Source organism: Coloeus monedula (assembly GCF_965178545.1).
Source record: "Coloeus monedula genome assembly, chromosome: 23".
NCBI classification, from domain to species: domain Eukaryota; kingdom Metazoa; phylum Chordata; class Aves; order Passeriformes; family Corvidae; genus Coloeus; species Coloeus monedula.
This window is the reverse complement of record NC_138803.1, coordinates 3,244,506-3,270,556: the sequence shown is the minus strand read 5'-3', so window position 1 is coordinate 3,270,556 and position 26,051 is coordinate 3,244,506. Positions and strand designations below refer to the sequence as shown.

The window sequence follows — 26,051 nt, the reverse complement described above, 5'->3', positions numbered from 1 at the left end:
GGCTGGAGCACCAATAGAGAGGAAAAAGATTGAAAAGCTTTATTTATGTACATTTTCTATGAACAGCATCGTGTGCTGTTAATCCGTAGCCTGCAAAGGCTGTACAATACAGCATTTGAGGGCTTAAGACAACTCAATTTCTTTTTCAAGACACATGAAACGTGTTTTGTTATAAAACTATCAGTATCAAGACAAGTGAAATACGACTCTTCCTTGTAGGGATGTCACAGGGCTGAGCTTCATCAGCTGCTGTGTGGTCTCTGAGAGGTACCAAAACTGGCTGAGGTTTCCCTGTGACAAAGGAAGCTCCCACTGAAATCAGTTACTTAGAAAAATTAGACAAGGGAAATGTGAATAAGGGATGTTTAGAGACACAATAAGGCCATCAGCAACTCACATCTTTATGCTTTAGAACAAACTTTGACAGGAGAACAAGATAAATGTGTTTGATGTGCTTTCAGAATTATCACCTGGAGGGATCTGATCTTTTGTCACTTTCCTCTGACACAGGCGCCAGGGACGGGATAAATGGGTATTTTTGCTGCCTTATGTGGCAGTAACTCTTTCAATGAGTTAAAAAATACCTTCAGTTACTAAGATGCAGAGAAAACTGCAATTATATTAAGCACCTCACAACAGCAGGAAACTACAAAAGACCTTTATCCCTGGATTCTGTTAAAGGCACTAGTATATGAATAACATGTTGATTTCCAGCTTAATTTATACCAATAACTTAGAGAACGAAACCAGTAACAGGTATTGTCCTGTTCCTGGTATGCAGTGCAAGTATCCCCTAGACCTAAATAACAGTAACCCTAGAGCTTCTGCAGGAATGCTCAGAAAATTAATGCCCTGTTTAGAGGAAGAAAAAAACAAATCACAAACCCCAAACACTTCAGCATAAAGTTTGGTGGTTCAAGTCTGAATTTACAGGTTTTTTTGTAACACTTTTTCCTGTTTTCTTAAGGCACGGGGGTGGTTTTGTACTTCTGGGGGAGTGGAGGGCTGGGGAAGCAAAAGCAGGTTCTGCAAGCTGCCTTGGCATTCAGTGCATCTCAAAGCAGGAGTGGGTATCTTCCAACTTACTCAAGAAATAATAAATAAAGAGATAAACTCTGGTCCTGTCATTACATTCTGGTGCTATGAATTTGAGGAACGAAACCCAATTATGTGTAGATGTGTTTAAAATGAATAGAATACTGTCATTATGATATGGACTGTAACAGAAGGAAATTGCTTTATTTGCAATCAGTTTCTATCCCTGTAGGGCAACAATCTTGGAACCTGAACCACTGGCTGTGTTGCTATTTTTACTGATCTTCCTGGAAAACTGGCTTGCTCTGAGTGGTAAAAATTATACTTTACAAGAGTTTCTTCTTTCTGCCACTACTACCTTGGGACAACACACCCCAGCTGGGCACTACCCCATCATCTCTTCAGAGCAGAACCATTGCAGGGACACAGCCAGGAGCACCTGGGAGCCAGGAAATTGCTTTGCTGGCTGCTGTGTTAAACTAATTTCTAAGTTTCAGCTTGAAACCCTCATGAATTTGCTGCCAGTGCCATTCTCCCAGCTGAGCCTTTCTTAGGAGCAAGCAGCAGATCAGGGCTGTTTCCTGTTCTGGTTCTTGCAGAATGAGGTCCCAGGCCCTGTTTTTAATTAACATCCATTGCTAATCAGCTGTGACAGAATTACATGAGCCCGACTCTTTCCTGGTGTGTGATCTCATGTGTCCCTGCCAGCCTAAAGCTCAGCCTGGGCATGGCTCAGTCGGCAGTGCCTGCCATGCCCAGCTCTTAGTGCAGTGCCACAGCTCGTGGTTGGAAGATTGGAAAAGAGAAATCCATGTAAAAGGCAGCAAGATGTGTCAACTAAATCAGATACTTGGAGGAGCAGCACTACCCCAAATCCTGAAGTGACAGAAAACTGATGGGAGTTTGAGTTTCTTTGGGGAATAAGAGATAAAAAATAAATAATAGGTAATGGGTGATATATCCCACACAAATGTGCACTAGAATACACGTATTTCCTGAAATTCCATTTTGTTCCACTGTGTTTCAGTGGAACAAAGACCCCATGACTTGTAAAGTCCAAGGCCTCTTAGACACTGGACTATTGCAATGTGTAGTTTAACTGAACTTCTCCCCATCATGTATGGAACAACTGCATCAGGAATCTAAACTGGTGATCACCAGATCTGCTGCTATGGGGGTATAGTTAGTGAAAAGCTGTTCTCTGAAATGGTCAATTATCTCAAAATTAAAAAATTAAAGAGATCCTGAGCCTTTGATGTAATTTAATTTTCTGGGGACAACCTTTCTCCCTTCTAGCCTGGTTCAAAAGGAACATTCTCTTATGAATAAATATGACAAATAGAAAAACTAAAATATAGAAACAAACTATGTAAACGCAAGCCCTGAGGTATTTCAAGCACACAGTGTAATTTTTATACCTGACATGCAATAAAGGTGCCAGTAAGAAAACTTACTTCATGGCTCTGTAAAAATGTCCCATCTTTCTTTCCTGCCTTCCGCCCCCAGGAAAGGGCGAGAGGTTGAGGTAAGAGCCCCGTGGAAGCTGTGATAGTCACAGAAGCAGAAACTGAGGATATTAAAGTGCTGTGTGTCTTTTTCTGACCACTTTCACTCTTTGTTTGGCTTCCACAGGCCAGTTAGATTCTCCAGAGATCTGACAAAGGGGCTGCTTTTCTGGACCTAGGCTCCACTCCTGCACCAGTTTGTAGCCACAGTGAGGCTTCTGGGACAAAGGGGCTGCTGAATGTGGATTTTAGTGGCCCCTTGAACTCACAGTTGGGTTTTTTGGTGTATCTCAGCCTAGCCTGGGAAGCTTAAGTACACTTTGCACTGCAGTTGGTCCCAAATGACTGCCTGGTCTTGCCAGCTTCCCACCTCTTTCCCCCTCTTTCTTTAGCCTGGATCTCCTTGGACATGTTTTCTCCCCCAGAGCTTTCTGCATTTGCATGAAGGGTCCAGTCCTACAAAAAATAAATACGCAGTCTCTGCATGACAGTGAAGTCAGTGGGTCTACTCACATGAACTGAAGTTTGCTGGAGCAGGCCCTTAGGCAGTAATTATTTTTTTAAATAAAGTCCAATTTTATTAGTTCTACTCTGTTTGGGCTTTGGAAAATAAAGTCACAAAATGGATCCTAGGTCTTACATTTTACAATGGCATTTGTTCCTCTGCTAATTCTTGGCAAACAGGGGCTCAGTGTGAGAGGGTTCCAAGCACTGTGTCCCTGTGGGATGTGCCCCTCCTGCACAGGGACACTCTGGATGCACACAAAACATGTGCCATTTGCACATACTTAATCTAGACAAGGTACTGCACATCCAGGGACCTGCTCACATGCATATGTATTTGTAAGGGGAGAGATGCATGTGCTTACATAAAGTCTATACAATGTGTAAACTCTTAATTGTACATATACATACATTAAAAATCAAATTAGTCTTAGATGCACCTTTGCTTTTTTTCATTAAAAAGGACATTTTAAACCCCTTTTTTTTGTTCACTTCAGTTTTACTGTAACTAATACAATTCACCTGATCACCTAATGGGATATTTTCCTCTCAGTATGTTAAAACACTGATTAAAATGCATTACAAATATTAAATTGGGTAGAAGAGCACTTCTTGTAAGCTTAGTCTGGAACTCCTGGGGCATAGTTGTGCAGTGACAGTTTTAGATCATTTCTCTCATGTTACGGATCGTACAGCACAGAACCATGCTGAATATCATGCCAAAGATCTAGAAGAGAAGGGATGTGATTTAGGGATCCACTTACAAAACAATTATAAAACAATTTGCATATCAGAACAATCTGAAGGTCCCTATGGCAGAGTAGTGACTGCTTCCATCTACAAACCCCAAAACATCAGACAATAAACATGGAAGAGGTTTCACTGATTTTATCTGCTCACACTGGTTTCACTGCTCTTTGTTCTAAATGTCTGGGCAAGCACAGCTGCCCCAAATATTAATGTTATTAACATCAATTTAAGTCACATCATAACTGTGACTATTGGTGGTATCCTAGTATTGCACCAGAAGGTTCTGCGTTTCAGAATGCTTCTACATGGAATATTACACACATTTGAGTAAGAGCAGAGGGTGATTCCAGAGTCGCTGGAGCTGGTGCTGAGCTCTTAATAGTTCCTGTGCTCAAGAGCAAGACTATACATTAAATCTATAATCCCACTCATGTCAGGAAACTTGTTACCTAGAGGGAATGATAAAAGCAGAGAACAGTGGGTGTTGCCAGAGGCTCTGCTTTCTTGCCACAGGCTGATTCTCCAAAGCAGCTCCCTCCTGTGGCTGCACTGCTAAGGGTGGGAGATGGGCAGTTAAAGCACTGGGTTCATGTCTCCTCCCCACACATCTCCCTAGGGACGGGCACAGCTGAGCTCTCACAGCCCTGCAAGTGGCGGAAACAAGCACAGAAAATTGTGCAGGTGCATTTCTGCTGCTGAAGAGGTTGTGGTCACTTCAGGACCTTCGCTGTGTCTGAGGTGGGGATCCAAGGGGAGATGATCCCGGTTCTGGTGTGTCCTTGATGTTATTGAACTCTGTCCCACCCTCGTTGCCTGGCTGTATTTCTGAGTCCCTTCATGTTTCATACAAACCCCAGGATTGTTTAATCCACACACCATCCACACACCATGGTTTCTGTTACTCGCAGAAACCCTTCAGCTGCTTTTCACTGCCCACATAAATCTGTGAATGTCCTGCTCTTCCCAGCAGCTAAAGGAGTGTTTCTTTACTAATATTATGGTTCCTCATGCTGCTGGTGTCTGAGTCTGAAGGAAGTCACAGCACAGACGTGCTGGAAAAAGCTTTGTGCTAAAGCCTGGTGAGCCCCAGCCTGCCGGTCCTGCTGTGTCCTTGGGACAGGGTGACATCTATTGGTCACAGCTCTAGTGGGTACTCTCTATTCCTATGAAAACTAAGGAATGTATCCTAAAGAATTTAAAGCATCAGCCTGCAGTTGTTTTGGAATATATTAAATGCTGCTACAGCCTTTTGCTTTTCAGTTTGGCTCATGTGCACTCTGCTTTCCTACTATTGCAACAAAAGATTACCATTACTTTGGACCCTCTCTAAGGACACAAAACGAACTTGTAAAGCAGTCACCCAGCTCTGCTTGCGCTGATGGGGGCAATTCCCAGGGAGAAGACACACTGGAAACGATAAGAACTGAGGAATCTCACCAGTTACTGCAAAATACCTTCCACAAAGCTTGGAATAAAGGACAGGGTACTGGGCTCAAGGAGAGATTTGAGAACATGGATTTACTCACTGTGATGCTAGCAATTGCAATTCCAACAATTCCAACTAAGCGCAGATTAGTATCAATTACATTCTGAATTTCAACCAGGCAGTCCTATTAAAAATAAAATTAAAATTTTTTTTTATTCCTGAAAATCTTTATTTCAATCAATTCTATCAGCTGTTCTTACTGAACAACAGATAAACATGAAAATATTAGTGCAGTCACCATTCTAATTCCTGAATCTAAACCTTGGGTTTTGTTGGTAATTTTCCAGTATCTTCCATTTTCTAGTGAGGCATCTGTACCTCTTGCCTGGAAAGGCTGACACATGCAAGTAATTTTCTTACACTCGGTTTTCCCTAAATTTAAACTCCTTTATATAACAGGCCATGCTAAATCAGGAGGTTTGGTGCTTCATTTTGACATTGTACTCACAAGCAGATTCGAGAAAAGACAGAAATTACAGAAATATCTTTCTTAACACCAATGAGGTTTCTAGTCTGGAGGCTCCATGCTTGACTAAGGTGGGCACTTTGCAAAATTCGGCCTCCACGGGGAATTTGGGGTCCTGTTCTGTTACCTCCTTCTCCCTTTTCCTTTCAGATGATGTAATATTGTTTCAGCTGCCATGGAATGCCACAAACAGGCGTCACAACTGAGGGCAATATGACCTCCAGCTTCATTCTGCCTCCACTCTGCTCCATTCCATAAGGAATTTCATGCTGGAATTTGCAAGGTAAAAAGGAACTTCTTCCTTTCTTTTACTAACAGAATGTCTCCAATTTTACTAAAGAACTGACAGGAAAAGTGATTAGAACAAGCAGGACAGAGGACACTTGCCTTTGGCAGCTGGATGTTCTCTGGACAGGGTAATCCTGTTTGTTGTTCTACATTACCTTTACCACAGCACTGGAGCTGAATGAGAGAGAGATGAAGGATCAAAGAGGGGAAAACCACAGACTGTTTCATACTGAAAGTCAGTTATTACTTTCATACTGAAAGTGAGACAATAAACAACTAAAAAAAAAGAATCTGTACAGATCAAGTAATAACCTTATTCTCTATATTTAAACTGCTGTTTCTGGTAGAGTTCCAACTGCGTGGGACAGAATTCTCAAAAATTAGTTTCAATTGTCTGAGGCCACAGCAAACAGCCATATTTGTATTAACAACAATGTCCAGAAGGGATTTTTATTATGGTATTTCATAACAAAGCAAACAAGTGGATTTGGGAAAGGCAGATCCCTGGCTTGCAAGAAAACAGGAGTTGTTAAAGGGAGAATGCAGAAAGTTCAACTATCACATAGAGAATTATGGGCAATGCACAAAAGCTACAGCAGAGAATGCTGGAATTTTATTTCTGACACAACATCGTGTTGGCTTTGGAGGCAGTAATAAATCAGAGTTTCAGAGGGTTTGTTTTTCCTGTTTGCCTATCTCCCACAAAATGCTTGGAATTCCTCTTTGGGTCAGAAATAAGAGCTATGGGAGAAGGACAAAAGGGTCTGAGGTTGTGAAATGTTTGTTCTAAAGAACGTGGGAATTGCTGTAAGGAGCAACAAAGCTTGGGCTTGCTCTCCATGGGAGGCAGTGTAGATCCAGGATGGACACAAATAGGATTCAAGAAGTCACAGGTTGTAATTCTGATTCAGACATTCACTTTCTGGGTGGCCTGAACTGTGTCACACATGTGCTTTTGGTCTTTCACCTACATAGTTCAACCAGAGACAGGATGTGCCCCACTGTAGGTTCTAGGTCACAGGTCACATTTTCTCTAACAGATGCAGAGGGATGCAGACGTTTCTCCCTCTCTCTGCATTTGTGAGTATTTGCCCGTGGATTGCAATATCCAGAAGGGTCATAACAGTCATTTCTTCTGAACACAAAGACCAGAAGCATCAGAAATTTCAGAGCCTAATTGCACTTTCAAATGTAGAGATCCGAAAACCAGAATTCCGACAGAGCCCTCAGGAAACTCTCAGGGCTGTCAGAGCCTCTGACTTGATTTTAAGCACATTTAGTTCTATTTTTCCATACCTCAGAGGGAGGAATTCTGGATTCTGATGGGCAGTGTGACAGTGGAGCAGTGCAGTGAGGTGTTAAGGTGGAGGAGTACTCACAGCCACGTGGTAGCGATAGATGGTACTGTTGACCTTCCCCACTGGGTTTTTCAGGTAGTCCTCGTAAGCATCATCATAGATTTTCTGGGCTTCCTGTATTGCCTGCAGAAATCAGACTTTCTCAGTGAGCTGCAAATCAGTCTTACCCCCAATCCAAGACTTTCACTTTGTGTCCTCAACCTCCAGGGCAAAAAGTTGTGCCTGGTAAACAGGTATGATGACTCAAAAGCCAGGAGGGTTTGTGGCCTGGTGGCATTCAAAGGGTCAGAATGTTCATAGGCTCTATTCTGTGCTTTGGTTAAACACCCTAAGCTGGGGAAGTCCAGTGCCTGAATTTGTTTGCCTTTTTCCCAGGCAATACCCTCTTTTCATACAGTTCCCCTTGATGTTCCTTCAAGGCTGAACCACACCTCCACTTTTTCTTAGACAGAGAAGGCAAAAACTTCATCCTATTCCAAACTTGTGATAACACAAGCTCTCACTGGCTCCAGATAAGAATGTCAGAGAGTCTTCCTAGGAAAAGTCTCCTGGAAAGCTTTCCTATGGAAGAGCCGTGGGCACTGGAATCCCTAACTACCCCATTATTACATTAGAGGCTGTTTGCTACTTACCACTTTCTTTCCTATGAAGGCAAATACTCCAGCAGTGACCTCACCTGCAAATATCACCAACAGGCAAGCAAAGAACTGCAGAGGAAGGAGAGAATCTCACATGAGTGTATCTTGTTCACAGGGGCTGGCAGCCAGCCCCTTGTCCTCCTCAGGCCTCAACACCCCACCCTGAACTAAAGCTACTGAGGAGGCCAAGGCAGATTTCTTGTCATATTCAAACAAAGGGGAAATAGCAAAGATGTGGCTCAGAGGGAGCTTCAGGAAAATCAGAGGGTAATTCCAGGGAATACATCACAAGGGACAAACAAGGGCACCTCTACATGTATGCCAGCTCTGCAGTAGCATGGTGGCTACTGAGTCCAGAGAAACTGGATTAGCCAATAAAAGGACATAAGACCTTTCAGGTGTAATGTAAAGATCTTTCCATTAATGACACCAAGCATTGAATGCTTTGGATGGTTTTCCTGCACAGCCCAGGCCCTGGAAACCTTTTACTCACTGTTCCAATTAAGCACTGGGACTCCCGCGCTGCTCCACAGCACCCGAAAAATCCGACTGCCGACATGATGGCCCCTGCTCCCACCAGTACATAGAGTCCTGTGGAAAATCAGGGCCAGCAACAATTTGAGAAGGCTTCTCTCCCCAAAGCCTGCTACCTATTTCATCAACCCCACCCACTTATAGCCAACAAGGTCGTTGGCTCTCACAAAGCTGGTTACACAGAAAAGGTTCTCTGACCACAGGAAGAGAGCAATGCTTTACTCAGAATTCTTGGAGAATTAAATAAGACAATGTGAGATCAGCTCAGTTGGTTAGAGCATGGTGCTAAAACCACCAGCTTTGCAGGTTTGATTCCTGGATAGGCCATTCACTTAAGAGTTGGACCTGATGATCCTTGTTGGTCCATCCCTTCCAACTCAGAATATTCTGTGATGAGAATCTGTGACTTCCACCTTCCAAATTTCCTGTCCCAGGGACAGCTCAGCACAAGAAGAACAAACCCATCCAGAACCCCCTTACACCTTTGTAATAAGCAATGTATGGCAATAAAACCCAGGCATGGCTAGAGGGCTTATTTCTGGGAAACCTGGGGCTGGAAATGTGTTGTACTGCTCTGCAGGGGGGAACTTAAAGGAACATGGGAGATGGCAACATAGCCCCATACAGATCTAGGACCTCAGCTGTAACCTGACATCTAGAAATGCTCATATTCCACAGTTTTTTTGGTTTTGTTTTTATTTTTTTGTATGGGCTTTATCTAGGACAAAAGGAAATCAGAGCACAGTTTTTCTTTCCTCACTTGCAAATGTACATTTTTTGATCTGTGCTTAGGCAACACACGGGTTCCCGTGGGGGTCAGCTCCCACCAGACCACAACCACTGGGGCTGTGCCTTGGCTCTGGTACCATGTTGGTATAATTCTAGCCCTTGCCCTGTGCAGGACGTGCAGAAATCTGCTGTGCCAAGCCACTGCTGGGGAAAAGAGCTTCATTTTTCTTCTCCTCGTGTCCTCCCTGGTGAGGGGACAGTGGAGCTGCAGGCAGAGTGCACTAGAGGGCACAGCGAGCCTTGCTCCCAGCCTGGACTACCCAAACTTCCAATGAGAACCTTTAGTGTGCTCAGTTACCAGTGTAAACACTATTATAAAATCCGACCCAGGGTTAGCAGAGCTGCTGGAATTTGCTGTTAGCAGGCCTTGTGTAACCTAGACTAGAAAATCTTACAGACGGCAGTTTGCAATTGCTAGGAAAATGTAAAAACAGTCAATGTTTGAGTGCAGAGCTTCCATCCAGCTACTCTGCCTCGCTGATGCAGCCTGCTCATGGAAGGCAAACAAACTTCTGCCTGCTGCCCATTCACTGCTACATCACTCTCCAGTCTCTGTATCTATCCCATTTATTGTGATCTTTCTCCTCCCCTCCCTCCTTCTGCCCCAGTTCATACTAAGAAATAGACTCTGCTAAATAGCAATAACACAATTACCAGTAATATGGCTTTGCCCTACTAATTGTAGTATCCGTGGTGCTGGGGGGATGCTGCCTGCTGACTGCGTTGGCAGTTCTTATTCCATGGTTTTCTGGATTTTTAATAATCAGCCACCTGTGAGGACGAGCCACCACTAGGACTGAGCATTCTTCAGGCTGATACTTGTACACATATTCTCAGCACTGGTTTTTACTGATGTACAAAGATATTTATGGCTCAGGGGAGAAAGGTCAGCCAGCCCTCGTGGAAGATGAATTGGAAAAGACAGAAAACCCTCTCTCAGGTGCAGAACCTGGTGCTCAACGGCCAAACACCAACACTGCCATTTCCTGAGATCTCCACGGTAACAAACACAGGGCAATTACAAAGATGTTTCCTGGACGTTTTCTGTGTGTCACTCCCTGCTCCCGTCCCTGTAATCATTTATCAGGCCACTTCACAAAGATAAATTTGAGTAAGGAGACAGGAGAGGACCGGTTTTTTTTGGTATTTGCAGCTAGGAAAGACAAAGCTCGATGAGCGTCGGGGGTGAGACCACTTTCAGGGATTTGGGTTTGCATTTGTCAGAGAAACAGCTTGAGCATTTCACTCGCATGACTCAGAGCTAAACCACTACCTCAATCAGAACTTCCCTTTTAAGGCGTGTTACAGGAAGAAAGCACCACTCACTAAACAAAGCCGAACCCCACAGCTGAGCCAGCCAGGAGTTTAAATCCACCTTCTTCCATCTTCTGCTCAGGAGAGTTCGTCCCACTTTGTCCTTTCTCAGCCTGGGACTACCACTTGCTGATACCCAGCTATTTCTAGATGGAAAATAATGTTGACACTTAAAATTTCCACGAAAATAAAGATATTTTTACTTTTCTACTATATATACACACATGTAATCTTTCACACAGGAATGAAACTTGTGATTTTGGGGTTGTCCTGAGGCCAGGACTTGGCCTCGATGATCCTTGTGGATCCCTTCCAACTCAGAATATTCCATGAGACACATGAAGAGTACCTTGAAAAAAAATTCAAAGGGGCCAAGTTATTTCTCAGCTTGCACTGAGAGGTTTCCCAGCACCCACATCCAGGGATGCTCAGCAGATGATGACTTCCAGGAAGGATATCTGTCAGAGACTGAAATGTTACAATTTATGGCTTAAACATCTTCATGAAGGACTTTTGCCTATTATAGCAAAACTGTATTACAAAAGCTGCAGAAAAGACTACCACACCCTGACTAAGGCCCTACCCTGCTCACTCCTCGAGATAAGATAAAGGGACTCAGGTCTGGGGATACATTCACAGAGGGATCAAGCCCAGCTCTTCCGGGCTGGAGACCGCAGCCCCAGAGCTATCAGCTGCCAGGCTTGCACAGACCCTCGCACCAAAGGCTGGCGGGAGGAGAGACTTTGGGTGTGTGGTGAAAAAGCCTCTGGTCCAAGGCAGTGAATGCCCATCCTCTGCAGTGCTGGGGAACTCAGCTGAGGAGCCCTTCACTCCAGGAGAAGCCGCATCCCCGTGAAGGACAGAGGAGATGTCATGGCCTGTCAAAGGCCCGCCCAAAGGTGTCCCCAGACCCTGCACCAGAGCACTGCACAGGATGCAACAGATCCACAGTGTTGCGAGGGGCAGTGTCAAACGCAGCCCCACTGAGGAGGCACGGGGGTGTTACCACCTGGCCCAAAACGTTTATTAATTCACTGGATTTTATACTTTTTGGTGGCAGCAGCGGGGGACCCTCACCCTCAAGAAGAGCAGATGGAGGGGAGCAACAAGACATCGTTGGGACCCCTGGAAGGGTGATATGCTTCTACCTAACCCCTGACACCCCCCCCTCCCCGCTTTTTCTATTTCTTCCTTTTCTCCTTCTTTCTCTTTGCCTCTTTTACTATGAAATAAAATTTATCAATTTTTTGGCACCAAACATCTAACCTTGTTTGGTTTTAATAATGTTTTTTGGGTATATTTCGAACCTTTCTGGGTTCGATCTGTTTTATTCACAGACTTAGTTTACTTTGGTCTTCTGTGTTTAAATCGGTTCGTAACGATATCAAAGCAGTAGATGCAGAAATATCCTGGATGGTGTAAGACAGGGATCTGGTATTTCTTTTCCTAGTGGGCTGTACACAGCAATGTAGGCATGATCACCTCAAATTCTTAATAAGAATAGACCTAAATTTTAAATGAGACTCTCTAGAGAGAAGAAAAGCAAAGGGTGGCAATGTATGGCACACAGCCCTTGGATCTCAGCCTTACCTAAAGCCATCAAGCACTGAGAGCTGTCAGGGTCACCAGCGAAAATCCAGACATTGGGTGGTGTTAATATCACACCCTGCCTTGCAATAGTATCCAGTGTCAGAAGTACCTCAGCTTCACTAAAACCCATTCCTTCCCAAAAAGCAGGATGGAAAGCCTTAATCAGCTTCTATTCATCAGCACTTCCATTGTAAAATACAAAGCCTTGGCATGGCCTCCAACTTGGCATCTACAGCACAGTAGGGAAACAAAAAAAGACAGTTTATAGCCACAAAATGGAACAGGTTTGAGAGCTACAAACTGACACAAAAGATTCACCACAAAGCTCAACATGGCAAAAAGAAGTGTGTGAGTCAGATCAGGGTAGAGAGCTTGTTTTGGTGAGTGGAAAATGATGAGAGGACTGTCCAGCTGCAGCTTTTTGTGCAGCAGAAGGGAAAAAGTACAAGGTAGAAAGGAAGCAAAGGTTTGTGGCCTTTGTGAAATTTTTCCTCTCACCTCTTGTTGCCTCTGTTCATTTCTGCAATTCTGGCACTTCGATCTGTGTGTGCTAATGAAGAGGAGAGAAGGTTTGACACCTAAATTGAGAACAGGGAATGCAGAGAGCAGGAATACTGCTGTGACATTATGGAGGGCAAAACTGGCCCCAGTGACAGAGCTCTGCCATCTGTGATTGCCCACACTTGGAATATTTATTCCACTCGCATTCAGGACCCACAAACAGATCACTCTCAGCCCCTGAATGCAAAGGGATGAAGAGGCACATTCCAAAGATTAAAATCCATGTGTAAATCCGACAGAAAATTGGTTGACTTAGGCAGACACAGCCAGTGCTCTGATTACTGAGGGGGTTCTGGAGGAAATAGGGGCTTCTTTGTAACCACAAGAGGATGAAAAACAACGTGTCACAGGACTGGGGATTTTTGGACAGAGCCTATTCTCTTCATCTTTTTTTGCGAGGAAATATTGAGGTTTTGGGGTGGTGGTTTGTTTGTTTTGCTGTGCTGACCCACCCCCCCACACAGCTTTTTATAGGTGTGAAGAGAAATGAAGACTTCTCCTTTTAGCAGTGAGTCAAGTGAGAGAACACCTGGTAACAAATTGATTTCCCTTCTGGCTGTAAAGTAGTGAGTGTAAGAGGGGGAAGCCCCTTCTTCTGCCATTGTTTTATTTTGCAAAGACAAATTTGGAAAGCCATAAAGCAGCAGGTTTTCTGTATATTTGATTTTTTGATTCATCCCATGGGGAAAATCATTATTTCCTGAAAGGAAATTGTCAACTGGGGGGTATTCCGTGTGAAAATTCCTACAGGAGGGATTCCCATTTTCTAGCAGACTCTGCTTTGCAATTACAAGGGGAATTACAATGTCACTGGCAATCTCCTGTGGCTCCCAGTAGTGAAGAATGGCAAATCCACAACTCAGCAGATCTCTGGATCAGCCTCAGTGCTCGTGGCACAGAGCTCTTCCTTAAGATACTGTTTCCTCTGGATATCTAGACACATCTCCTTGGGCTGTACTGGGAGACAGCAGATCTGTAAGTGTGAAAAAGCACCTTAAAAAGGACCAAGGTATTCTGTGTGTTATTTCCGAGTGAACAAAACCTCTGTGATTAGCAATGATACAGAATTCCATTGCTTTAGACCAGATAGAAGAGAAGGACGGAATTTTACTGGCTGCAGTGTATCTTTATGTATATCAAGAGTGAGGGAAGAATCAGCCTGGGCTGGAAGAGGTCTGATTTCGGACTCTGGAAGAGAATCCACTCCCAGAGCTGCTTTTTGTTTGTTTGTTTGTTTTTCCCCAAGCCTTACTGAAGGTTTGAGGCACAAATCCCTGCCTGGAGCCTACTGCAAAGAGCAGGAGCAGACAAACACACCCTGTCTCTGTCTGGCTTTATTTCACATGGGTTTCTTGTTTACCTGGCTGCTACGGGCACTTTCCATTTGAAATAATTCTCCTTTTTTTTTTTGCTCTCTTTTGGGCTGAGTAAATACCACTGAACAAACCCCCAACTGTTCCTACTCCACAGAGAGAACAAGCAGCTCTGTTCTTGGGGTGAGGGACCCAGCGGCAGCAACGGCAGAGCCCGGGACCCAGACAGGGCTTGAAGGGATTTTCCTGGGGTTATGTGTTCCTTGCAGCCCAGGAGGCAAATGTCCTCCTCCACAGAAGGACTGAGGCTCTCCAACCCTTAGGAGAGCACCAAGGAACCTCTAGCACAGACACACTCTTGGAAAATATGAGAAACACACGTAGGAGTTGGAAAAAAGCAGCCAGACGGGGACGGTTGTGTGTGTGGCACCAAACACAGCCCCTGAAACAGGCTTGTTACTAGAAATTTCCATTGTATAGTTATTTATAAAATACATTTATAGAACTGGAGAAGAGCTGCAGAGGCCTCTAAAGTAAGATGAATTTCTGGAGAAGTGGAACATACCCTTAATTTGAGCATAATGGATGTATCTGATTAAGTGTCTTGTGCGAATTCAGTGGGGATTTTGTGGTTAATCTTCCTGGAACCACAAAAGCATTATAGGCATCAGCCAGTTTGGAGGCTTCTGCTGATGCACAAATCCTAAGTTTCAATTTAAAAGCAGCCTCACTGTAATGTAACATCCCAGTCCAGTTCCTCCTTTTCCCACAGAACACCAGCCCTTGTTACATATCTTGCTCACTTGCATCCCAGAACCCTAAACAATTATGGCCCAAATTCACTCAAGCCGAAGTGTGTTCCCAAAGCTGTTCCCAAAGGCTCTGTCAGTGTCTGCCACCCCCACAGACTGCTCTGAACTCAGGTGTCAGCAACACACCTGTGCCAGCTGGAGCTGTTCTACCCTGGCTGAACTTTGCAGAACCCCGTGGCAATGGATTCTACAATTTAATGATGTGAATAGTGTGGAAAAACTTCCTCATATGGGAGCTGTTCAGAGTGCACACTATGGTCATAACCATGTCAAATGCCTTGGTACTTTTTCTAGTTTTGTTGCACCCTTTTGGACTAGAACCACAGAGCATTCAGGACACTGAGTGCACTGGAAATGTACACAGTGACATTAAGATTTTTCAACTGGATTCACATTTCCTTTCTTCATAATTCCTGACATCCATATGCCTGTTTGACTGCAGTAAGCAAAGCACTTTGTTGTCAAGAGCAACTGATAGTGAGTCTAAGATCATGTTCGTGCGTGGTTGTAGCTAATTTAAAGTCTGTCAGTGTTTATACTGCTTACATTATCTGTTACCACTTGCATCACTTTGTTGATACTGTATTTCTTCTGCCTTTGTAATACTCAGTCATTTGGTATTCTGAAGTCATCTCGTGATTCTCTGCAATCCTCTCAAGATTAGGACACTCTGGATAATCCTGTGAGTGCATGAACCAGCTCAATCCAAACCCTTCTGAAGATGTTTTTGAACTGACACACCCCAAAAACAAGCCTGAGGGCTTTTTGGTTGCTGGTTTGGTTTTTTCCAGCAGACAAAACACTTTCCTCTTAATGGCTTCAGAGTGGGCAGTCCAAGTGTATTTACAGCTATGTCAGAGTGAAACACAGCACAGGACATTTCCCTTATGGGAGTTATAATGGGTTATACTGGTTTGGTTGTTATGTAGAACCATCTTCATGCATGTAGAACCATCTTCATGCATGTAGAGCTCCTTTTACAGAGACTGTGTATGATAAAGGAGCCTGGGCAACCCCGGAGTGTGGTGTGCTGCTCCAGCAAGAGGAATCATGGAATCATGGAATGGTTTGGTTGGAAGGGTCCTTAAAGATGATGTAGTTCCAGCCCCCCGTCATGGGACACCTTCCACTATCCCAGATTGCTCCAAGCCCCATCCAGCCTGGCCTTGGACACTTCCAGGGATGGGGCAGCCACATCCTGGAGGCATCCAGGAATGGGAACCACCTTGATGCCTCTACTTCCCTCAGGACCAGTGGCAGGTTTATCCCCAGTCACCTCCTGCAGGTGGCTCTTTCCAGAGAACTCCAAGTGTTGGTGTGGTGAGCTCTGGGCTGGCCATGGGCAGCCTGACCAGAACCAGGGACACCTGGAGCCTGGGTGCTCCCTGAGGGGAGCTTGGGGCACTCGGTGCTGTCAGGGCTCAGCAGTCACAGCAGTGCTAGCAGAGGGCAGGAACCAGGGTGGCTTCCAGCTGCCTTGAGGGAGGAGAAGGAAATGGGGTAACTGTGGGTTCAGCTGCTGCTGTGGGGTGGGACTGGCTGGCTTTTACACAACTACAGCAGGGAGAGGAGGGTGGGAGAAGTCACCCAGGAGGACAATTTAATGGGCAAAAAGCATAAAGTGCATTATCATGCTTAAGTGATTAAAGAAAAAAAAAAAAAGCCTCCTGAACCTTAGCATCTTGCAAATATACAACAGTCACCCTAAGGCAGATGGACAGATTGTTCCATTAGGCTAAATTAGCTTGTTTGGTCAGAATTGCCTTTTTTCTGTCAGGGGGAATACTGACTCTTAGGAACTGCTGCAAGGTTTTATGATCCAGAACAGAGACTGTGGACTTTAGAACAACTTTCATTTTGAGAAAGGTTTTTTCAGGGGGTGGTAGTGGTGGTGTCATTTTTTTAAAGCAAATTTCCAGTGCAGCAGCTTCCGTTTTCCACTCAGGTCCACTATCAGCCTTTTCTAAACCACTCTTCCTGAGTGGCAGAAAAACAGAGCTGCATACAAGATGATAGGAAGAAAGACAAATTCATTACTTAAGTCTTAAGTACTGACTAAAAGCCTCTCCAATATATGATGACAGGATCATTTAATGCTCTTCTTGTGGTATCACATCTCTACACAGGGGCTGTTTTGCCAACAGCTTTCATTTTAAAGGCTGGTAGAGTTTGAGAGGTTATGGATTTAGGAGAGAAGATCCTGTTGACTAAGAGTATAGTGCTTGACTCCAAAATAGATGAATAGAACTAGAACAAAGGGAGGCACAGGAGCAGAGAACTGCAGTTCACATGGATGTAACTCCAGCCAACTCCTGTTTGTATGGGCATCCACTACTATGGAGAAAAACTACTAATATCCTTCAGCTCCAGACATGACTTCATATCCTAAGGCACGCTCCATCTAACTGTACCTTTGAAAGCCAGCAGCATCACTCCTGCTCTCACAGACCCCAAGAAAAAGCCACAATCACCCTAAAACTTTTGTCCACAGCTGTTTTGGCCCTGTTGGATGCCTGGACCACAGATTGGATCATGAGACTGAAACAAAGAGAACAGAACAGAGCAGGAGGGTTTGTGAGCTCTGGCTGTGCAGGAGGAGCAACATTTCAGGGCTGAGAAAGAGCCACCCAGACTGATTTGTTTGCATTCACCAGGTTTTGTTACCATTCCTGAGGGGGCTTGTTGAGTACATACACTTCACTTTTATTGTTGCTGGCAGGGATGGGACCCTCTGCACTTAATTTCTTAGGAATACAGAGAGTTTGTCCTGCTTGTTGCCCTTTGTCCACCAAAAGCAGAGATGGAAGAATGGGGGTCTGGAACTGATCCTTAAAAAGTCCCCATGTCAGTTTTTACTTCACAAATGCTCCACTTGCACTCAGCAGCACTTGGTCTGTACTACTGTGCTTTAGGTATTCTTAAAATTTAGAACAGCACTACTACAAGGAATTAATTAAGGACCAATTAATTGTGAGACAGCAATGCTGACACCTTGGGTTCCCACAAGCATCTTATTTCCTTCTGACTGTTGCAGACTTTCCTGCACAGTAAAAAATTTGGCAGTCTTGGTAAAGGAGTCTCTATAAGGATGAGCAGTCCAAGGGAATTCCCTGAATTCTACAGATTTTTTCTCCATTTGATCAGTGCAGTGTCACAGACAGCTCAGATGAAAAGTATCTGCCAGCTATGGAGCTTTGCTGAAATTATATTATTTTCTTTCCTTTTTTCTCTCTCAAGTGCAGCTAAGAGAGGGATCTATGAACTCTGCTTGAGCTGAACTGCAGTCGAACAGGGAAGCTACAGTTTTGCTTCACCACTTGAAGCACAGACACAAAAACTGTACTGTGAGATGGAGAAACAAAAATATTGTCCCGCTGTAGTGGGAACTCCAAAAGCTGGGGAGCTGCAGGGAGAGGATGTCCAATTTTAGGAGCCTGCTGCAGTGTAAGATATGTCTGGTAAAATGGTCAGAGGCTGTGTGGGTCAAAAAGTTCCAATTCCAACCTTTGCTGTTGTAGGTTTTTCACTGCAAACTGCAGTGGGGAATATGGATCACCAAACACAAAACCACAAGCAACAGAAAGCTAAGAACACATATGTGCTTGCCCACAGCACTGCTGCCTGTAAGCTGTTCTCCAACCAACAAAAACATCTCAGTGGCTGGAAAAGATGAACAGGCCTGGTTGCCAAGTCATGGCCCGAATCATTCCAGGGGCAGAAAAGACAGCTGGACTGCTGGTAAAGAACAGGGCTATTTAAGGAGACTCACTCTGGCCTAATGGAAAATGCAAGGATAGAATTATCAATTATTTTACACTAACCCAACATTTCAGATCCAGGAAAAAAACCATCACAAGGAAGCAGAAGAGAGAAGCTGGTTAGATTCGGCTGGCAGCTCAATCCAGGTACAGAAAGAGCAGAATGTGCTGCGCTTTAGAAGAAAGAAAATTAACTGGTCTTCAGCCTGCAAAGCAAACTCCAAATGCGCCTGCACTGTTGTTCCAAGCACTGACACAAAGTTGATGTGATCACAGGGCCTTGAGTTATCACAAAGAGCCACAAAAGCCATCAGTGGAACAGAGATAAAGAAATTATTTTTGGCTGTATAGCTATATGCTTATATTTTAAGTCATACTGCTGATCTGCTTTCTCTTTCAGCCCTCAGGGCAGCTGCTCCTGGTGTGCTGCATAGTGTTCCATATTAAGAATTCCTATGCAAAACCCTGGCTGTCACCCAGAAAGCATGTTAGAGAGCAAACACAGAGCCAAATAAACAACAGTCCCAGAGACTCTGAGAAAGGCCCAATACACAACTGCCAAGGGGGACTCCGAGCTGAAATCTCCTCGTGAGGGAAAGCTCTTCAGCATGACTTTCAAATGCAGCTTTGTCTGCTGCAAACCCCACTGTAACTGAACTTCTCACTGTCCTTTTACCACGGCTTTGGTCCCAGACTATTGACAGCTTCAGCACGGCTGTGCCATCAGATGCTCAGGAGTCACAACAGCATTCAGCAGGATTTGTAACGAGGGAGGGAGGGAGGGCAGCAGAAAACTTTGGTTTTCTTTCACAGAAATGCTTTGTTCAGTGTCTATTATGGAAAAAGGCAAAACCTTTGCTTTAGAATCCAGTCCAAAGTGCAAATGTAAAAGAATTCTGACATCTCTGTACCCTGTTCCTCAGCACTTCCTCTCACAGTTACGTATTTCAACAGGCAGGTCTATAAATATGTGTGGCAGCCCAAGAGCTGAATGTCATGGTATCTGATGAAACTTTTACAAGAACGTTCCCCAGGACTTCCCAAAATTAACAACTTTGAACAACTTTTGTAATTTCTACTCAGGGCAGAAGCAGACTAAATCTTTTGGAGATTTAAATGCACATGCACCAAAGAATATCTTGTTTACACCGTGTATTCCAGGCTGTACTGTGAAGCTGTGGTGCTTATTCACAGCACAGGATGTAGCACTTTCTGGCTTCCAACAAACCAGCACTTGATTTTGAAGGCCAGAACATCCTTCTGTCTTGTTTGCTCTCCTGGGACGAACGTAAGTGGATGAGGCAGGGAAGCATTCCAATTTACAGCACAGGGAATTCAGCAGGTATAAACTGGATCTGGAAATGAAGTTGGTGATCTAATATGCTGCTGTCATAGATGTAAGAGAAATAGTATATTATACTTCCTGGCTCTCTGTGTCAGTGGAGGTGCTGCAGGGTATTTTACAATAACCTTCAGGTCCCAAACAACGTTTTCATCTGAATGGTTTTATTCAGCCTCATAAAATCCCGCGGAAACATTGCTGGACATAACATCTATTCCCACGGCTGCACAGCCAGTTCTGTGCCTCTAGCCTGGCTGCAGATGTTAAAGAAACTTGGGCCTAGGGCTGTGGTGGATCTGAGTCAAAGTCTCCACTGAGAGAATTGGGGTATTTAAACTAACTGCACAATCCTGGAGTGATGGGTAACTGCTGCAGGACACCTTGGGTCAACTCCCAGTCCTTCCACCCTGTCAGAGTGGCTGGATAGACAGGGCAGGACTGGGTATTCATTCACACTTGGCATTTGTAGATGGCAAAAATGTTTGCACCAATGGGATTTTACTGAATCCATCTCCAGGGGTAATGTATTAAACAGAAATAATCCGACTTTTCTGGTGTAAAGGTATATTGCAGTTACTAGTGACAGAGAACTGCAGTTGCTGGCAGTCCTAGACAGCTGCTATTTAAGGGTGTCTATAGATACAAAACACAGGTGGCATTTTCAGAAAACCCACCTGGAAATCCTAGGGAGAAAAAAGTTATCTTAAATGCTAAAATTAGATGTGACTAATCCCAATTCTGTGGGCACAGGAACTAGCTGACTCCTGCCCAGGTTGGACAAACAGTTCCTGAGATGACTGAACACCAGGTAGTTTCACTTTTCAGCTGTGGAAGGATTTGCTCTGATACTTCAGTCCCACTGAGGCCTCCACAGGGAGAACTGTGGAGCAGTTTTTTTGCAGCAGAATTTTGCTGCTCTCCTGGTTCTGGGAACATTCTGAAGAAACACTTGTTTTGTTGGCTGGCAGCTGCACAGAAAACTCTGGAGGGATATATTGGTGAGCCCCACAAGTCTCTGACCTGTCTCACCTTCTATTCTGAGAGTATTAGCACAATTCACTTAGGATATGTGGGGACTGGATCAAATCCAGGAGAAGAGATTAGTTAGATCTGAGGAAGTGGATGCCAAGCAGAGAAAGGTCAAAAGCCATCACACACATGGCACGCAGCACCAGAATGTCCAGTTTGTGTAGGTCAGCCCATGAATTGTTGACCTTCTATAAGTCAATGCATAAGGTGTGTCACCTGCCCCAGGATGAAACCAAGGCTGCTGCCCTCCCAAGCACTGTAACTTACCCATGAAGAAAAGTTCTGGGGACTTTTTGTCTGTAGCAAACTCTGCCATGGGCCCACCAAACCGCAGCCACAGCCCACAGGCAATGACAGCCAGTCCCGCCAGCTGCAACACAAACAGAGCAGTCAGGGCTGCAGTGACAAACGGCTGGAGAGCATCACAGAGGTGTCTTGGCACCTTCTGCTTTCTTGAAATCCCACAGCTCAGAACTGCCCTGTCAGAAAATTCATACAGCACTCACCAGGGTCTGATAACAACAAATTCTTATTGCAGTGCAATGTACTTCTTTCTTTCGGCTCTTCAGTGTAGTGGTGCTTCTGAACTTACTAGTGACTCTCAAACCTTGTCAGTCATTTAATCATCAAAACTTGGCCTGAACTGCCATGAGAAATGGAGTGGGGCAGGGGACACCCACCAAAACTAGGAGGTACAAGGATTGTTACAGGGTAGGTATCTTGGATCACAGAAATTACAAACCAGTGATAGATGCTGTCAAATGCAAGGAAAAATTCCCTTTAACGTGAACAAGACTAGGTCACAAAGATGTGTCACAGCATGTTGTTTGAGGTGAAGGACCTACAGTTGGAGGTCTCAGCCTCACCACCTGCTAGACAGACCATCAGCTTGCCAGGCAATGCTGTGTGCCCCGTCAGAGAGCTCCAGCATCCCACAGGATCAGTGCTGTGTGTCCTGCAGACAGCTCCAGCATCCCTCAGGACCAGGCACAGTGTCCTGCTGCTGTCCAGGCCCAGAGCCTCAGTCTGTGGCACCCGCACAACCTGGACAAGACTCACAAACACCTGCTGCTTCTCATGTTTGTGCCAACCTCCTCTAACCTGTCCTGGATTCTCTGGCCCTTGATCCATTGGCACGGCTCCACCAGCCGAGAGAGCAGGCAATTGTACAGCTGGAGAGCTCGGGATCACAGCTTTCCTCACAGATGTGTCCTAGCAGAGGGTGAGGGTCCCCTGCCACCCTGTCACAGCATGGGGACCTCCCCGCTGGCAGCCCAAGGCTGCCAGGGCCTCTCCAGGCTGTGGAGTGCCCCTGGCAGTCTGGGATGAATGTCCCAGTCAGCTGAGGAGATGGTTCCTTCCATCTCAGCAAAAGGCAGATAACAAAACACAGTACTTGTCACTTTTTAGAAACAAATAACACAAAGCTTTGTCCTTCTGCTGCCTTGCAGCTGCAGCTGGGCAGCATCACTCTGCCCCTCCAGCTCGAGCACAGCAGCACTGTGTCCCCGGAGCGCGCAGCGCTGTCACCAAGAGGGAACAGCCTTTGGTTTAACTGTGCTTCAAGCATAAAGGAGACAAAAGCCCAAAACTGCTTGGTCCGGAGAGGCTGAACAGGATGACTTTGTGACTTCTTTTAAAAAGACTCCAGTGAATCAGAAGGAAAGAAAAAGACATTTAAGATGATAGCATTGCTGATTGTTTTCTGGAAAGCTGAAGGGAGAACAGAGCATGAGGGAAAGTGAGAGAAGAGAAAGCGTGAATTCAGCTGGGCTGTGGAACTGTGAGACTATTGAAAAGGTGCAATGAGGGGAGAATGGACACAGCATTCCCTAAATCTCTTGGGGGTGATGCGAGGACTTTGTCTTAGGATGAACTTGTAGCAGCTGTTGGCTCCCTATTTGAAACGGCATTAGTAAAAAGCACCGTGATGCTGTGAAATGTTCTGCTCAATGCACTGCACCGGGGGAACTTCTCACAGCCTCCTCCTGCAGCCGCGCGGTTACCGGGGAAATGGTCGCTACTTTAAATGATCAGTTTAGACAGATGCTGTCTCTGCTCAGCAATGTCATGTTAACACCAAAGCCGGTGCTTCCCCAGGCAGAGCTGTATCTCCGTAGGAGCGAGCACAAGCCGGGATCGCTGGCCGGGCGCTCCTGCAACCTCAGCTGGGGCAGCCGACCTCGCAGGGCTGCCGGGAGGGACCCGTGCCCGTGCCACCCGCCCGACCCCGGCCCCCCGGCCCCCCGCACCCCGCAGCGCCCGCAGCAGGTGCCCCTGCCCGCCCGGCCCCGCTCTGCTCGGCGCGGCGCTCACCCAGAAGGTCAGGTTGAAGATGAAGAGCAGGATCTTGATGCAGCGCATCCCCCCGTACCCCACGCCCATGGCGGGCGCCGGCTCAGGCAGCAGCTCCCGAGGCGGTTCGGCCCGACTCCGGCGGGGCGGCCCCGGGGGCAGGTGCGGGGCCGGGCGGGGCCGACGCTGCCCGGGCGGATCCGCCGACCTGGGCCCGCCCCGGGGCGGACTTTGTGCCCGGCGCCGTGCCCGGGGGTTCCTGCGGCCGCAGCTGCCCGGGCGGGGCACGGGCGGGGCGGACGTCCCGTTTGCCCCGGGCACTCAATGAAATCCCTCTCGGCGTCCCGTGTGTCTCGAAACGACGCTCAGATCTTGCAGATGCTGCCCACAAAATTACAGGCAGGATCAGGAATGTGATGTCGTTAAAATTGTCTTGGTTCACATCCATAGCTAAGAGCCCCTAAAGTTAATGTTCCAATCACTAATTTGTTCTCTGATTTGATCCAAAATGCTGATTCTGCTGTCAAAATGTCACAGCTTTCTCCTCTTACGATTTTTTTCAGCTGTTCCTTCGAGGTCTCCAGGAACTCAGAGTCCAAAGTTGCCTGTGGGGCTTTGACAGGGGAGCACGAGGTAAGGTTGTGTCTCTGGAAAAGTGGGGTTTCTACATTAAACATTTCCTTTCCACATTTAACGAATAAAGCACTTATTTCCAATTTATTTTAGTTTGTGCTCTATTCGTAACTGTAGAGTTTTACCTATTCAGATTATTTTCATGTTTTGAATCAATTTTCCCTGAGGTGTGTGTGGAAACCATGCAAAAATGCATGGGAAAAGATGTTTGCTGTTGTTATTTTGAATTACACTCATCTAATGAAGCAGTAATACCAAAGGATGTTGGAGGTGGTTTCCTTTTTCACTCACTTTGCTCTTCATTTTCAGTTGTGTTAAAGCCTGGCCACATTTTGGAAAAATAATCCCAAACAGTTTATTTGAATTGGAAGGACAGAGTTTAATTAAGAATCTTTTATTCAATTTGCAATGAAATACACTTTATTGGTTTTGTTTTTGTTGGGTTTTTTTTTTTAAGAAACATTGAGTCTACCTTATGACTCAGAGTAAAACCCCACAATTTCCCTTTTTCTTCTGTGACGCTCTGCTAGGTGATGTTGATCTACCAGGTCCAATGTATTCCTTCTAAAATAACACAACCATGAATGCATTTGAATAATCAAAAGAACTTTGTGAAAATGAGATCAAACAGTAGCAAAAGACTTCATTATCCCCTGATACATCTGAAGCAGCGAAAAAACAAGGGAGCGGTTTTGCCTTGGATTATGACGGCAACATAAATAGTTTTTTAAAAAGTCTTTTATTAGGCTTCTCTGTTTCTCTAGTAATTTTCATGCTGATTTTCTCTGAAAGTGTAGGAATGGAGCATTCAACCTTCATAAGTAGTAGGTCTCCTTCCCACATAATTCTTGCAATGAATGAATCCCAAGGTGCTGATTTTCAGCACATAGTTCTTGGCATCTCTAGGAGGCACTTCACAGCTTCCTCCTGCACTGCCCAGGGGTCGCACAGGTTCGGGTGCCCGGGGGGTTCAGGCAGGTTTGGATGCGTGGGGGACAGGGATTACATGAGGCTGGCAAAAAGTCACTGGTGGGGGTCTGCAGGGCTCAGTTTTAGGGCTAGTGTGCTGCAGTGTCTTCAAAAACAACTCGGATCAGGACTCGAAGGGATACTGAAAAATTTTGCTAACAACACTAAACTGGGAAGAGCTGTTGACTTCCTTGGAGGCAGAGAGATCTTGAATAAATGTGAAGGCTGGGCAATCACCAACCATGTGGCATTTAACAAGAGCAAGTGCTGAATTCTGCACCTGAAGAGTTGCAGAACCTGGTAACCCTGGATGTGCCAACAGACTGGGGAATGAGACTCAGGAAATCAGTGCATGGAAAGGCACCTGGGGGTCCTGTCGATGGCAAGTTGGATCTGAGTCGGTGTGTCCTGGAGCCAGGAGGGACATCCCTGTCCTGAGGGGCACCAGGCCCAGCATCACAGCCTGGGTGAGAGAGGGATTGTCCCGTTCTGCTCTGGGCTGGGGCAGCTGCACCTCCACTCCTGGGGAGCAGTTTTGGGTGCCACAATATGAGAAGGATATAAAGTTGTTGGAGAGCGTCCAAAGGAGGGACACGAGGATGGTGCCGGGTCTCCAGGGGCCACATGAGGAGCGGCTGAGGGCACTTGGTTTGTTGAACCTGAACGAGCCTGAGGTCAGAGCTCATCGGGGACTACAGGGCAGCACAGGGACAGCTCGGAGCTCTGCTCCCTGTGAGCAGGGACAGGACCCCAAGGAAGGGCTGGAGCTGTGCCAGGGCAGGGTCAGGCTGGAGAGCAGGGAAAGGTTCTTCCCCCCGAGGCTGCTGGGCACTGCCCAGGCTCCCCAAGGAATGGGCACGGCCCCAAGGCTGCCAGAGCTCCAGCAGCGTTTGGACAGCGCTGCCAGGGGTGCACAGGGTGGGATTGTTGTGGTGTCTGTGCAGGGCAGGGGTTGATGATCCTTGCGGGGCTGCGGATATTCCTCAGTTCCATGAGGGCTCCGCGCTTCCCGCTCGGGCCCTCACGGCCCGTCCGTCCCGCGGGCGGCAGCGCCCCCTGCTGGTTCGGCTCCTGCCGCCGCT

The 26,051-nt window shown here is 45.9% G+C and overlaps 1 protein-coding gene across 2 annotated transcripts; it reads right to left on the bottom strand.

The window, feature by feature from the left end:
- On the bottom strand, positions 1 to 23,513 carry TSPAN2 (tetraspanin 2). 2 transcript variants are annotated; one of them, XM_082296050.1, is made up of 8 exons: positions 23,389 to 23,513; positions 21,340 to 21,442; positions 8,524 to 8,621; positions 8,025 to 8,099; positions 7,414 to 7,515; positions 6,134 to 6,208; positions 5,321 to 5,404; positions 1 to 291 (listed from the first exon to the last, which is right to left on the bottom strand). In XM_082296050.1, exons 1-8 carry the CDS (start codon positions 23,455 to 23,457, stop codon positions 187 to 189), a joined length of 711 nt encoding a protein of 236 aa, XP_082152176.1. In that variant the 5' UTR covers positions 23,458 to 23,513; the 3' UTR covers positions 1 to 186. The 2 variants fall into 2 exon arrangements, with proteins under 2 accessions (XP_082152176.1, XP_082152177.1); XM_082296051.1 differs by lacking the exon at positions 1 to 291 and adding an exon at positions 2,221 to 3,771.
- Between the last annotated feature and the right edge of the window lie 2,538 nt (positions 23,514 to 26,051).

Bases quoted from the DNA above. Each gene is read 5' to 3' on its own strand.
- TSPAN2 (XM_082296050.1), bottom strand. From the start codon at position 23,457: ATGGGCGTGGGGTACGGGGGGATGCGCTGCATCAAGATCCTGCTCTTC. The intron at 7,516-8,024 runs GTAAGTAGCAAA...TGATTTCTGCAG, and splicing joins CCTTCATAGGAAAGAAAGTG to GCAATACAGGAAGCCCAGAA. The intron at 292-5,320 runs GTGAGTAAATCC...CCTTTGTCACAG, and splicing joins TTGCAATTGCTAGCATCACA to GGAAACCTCAGCCAGTTTTG.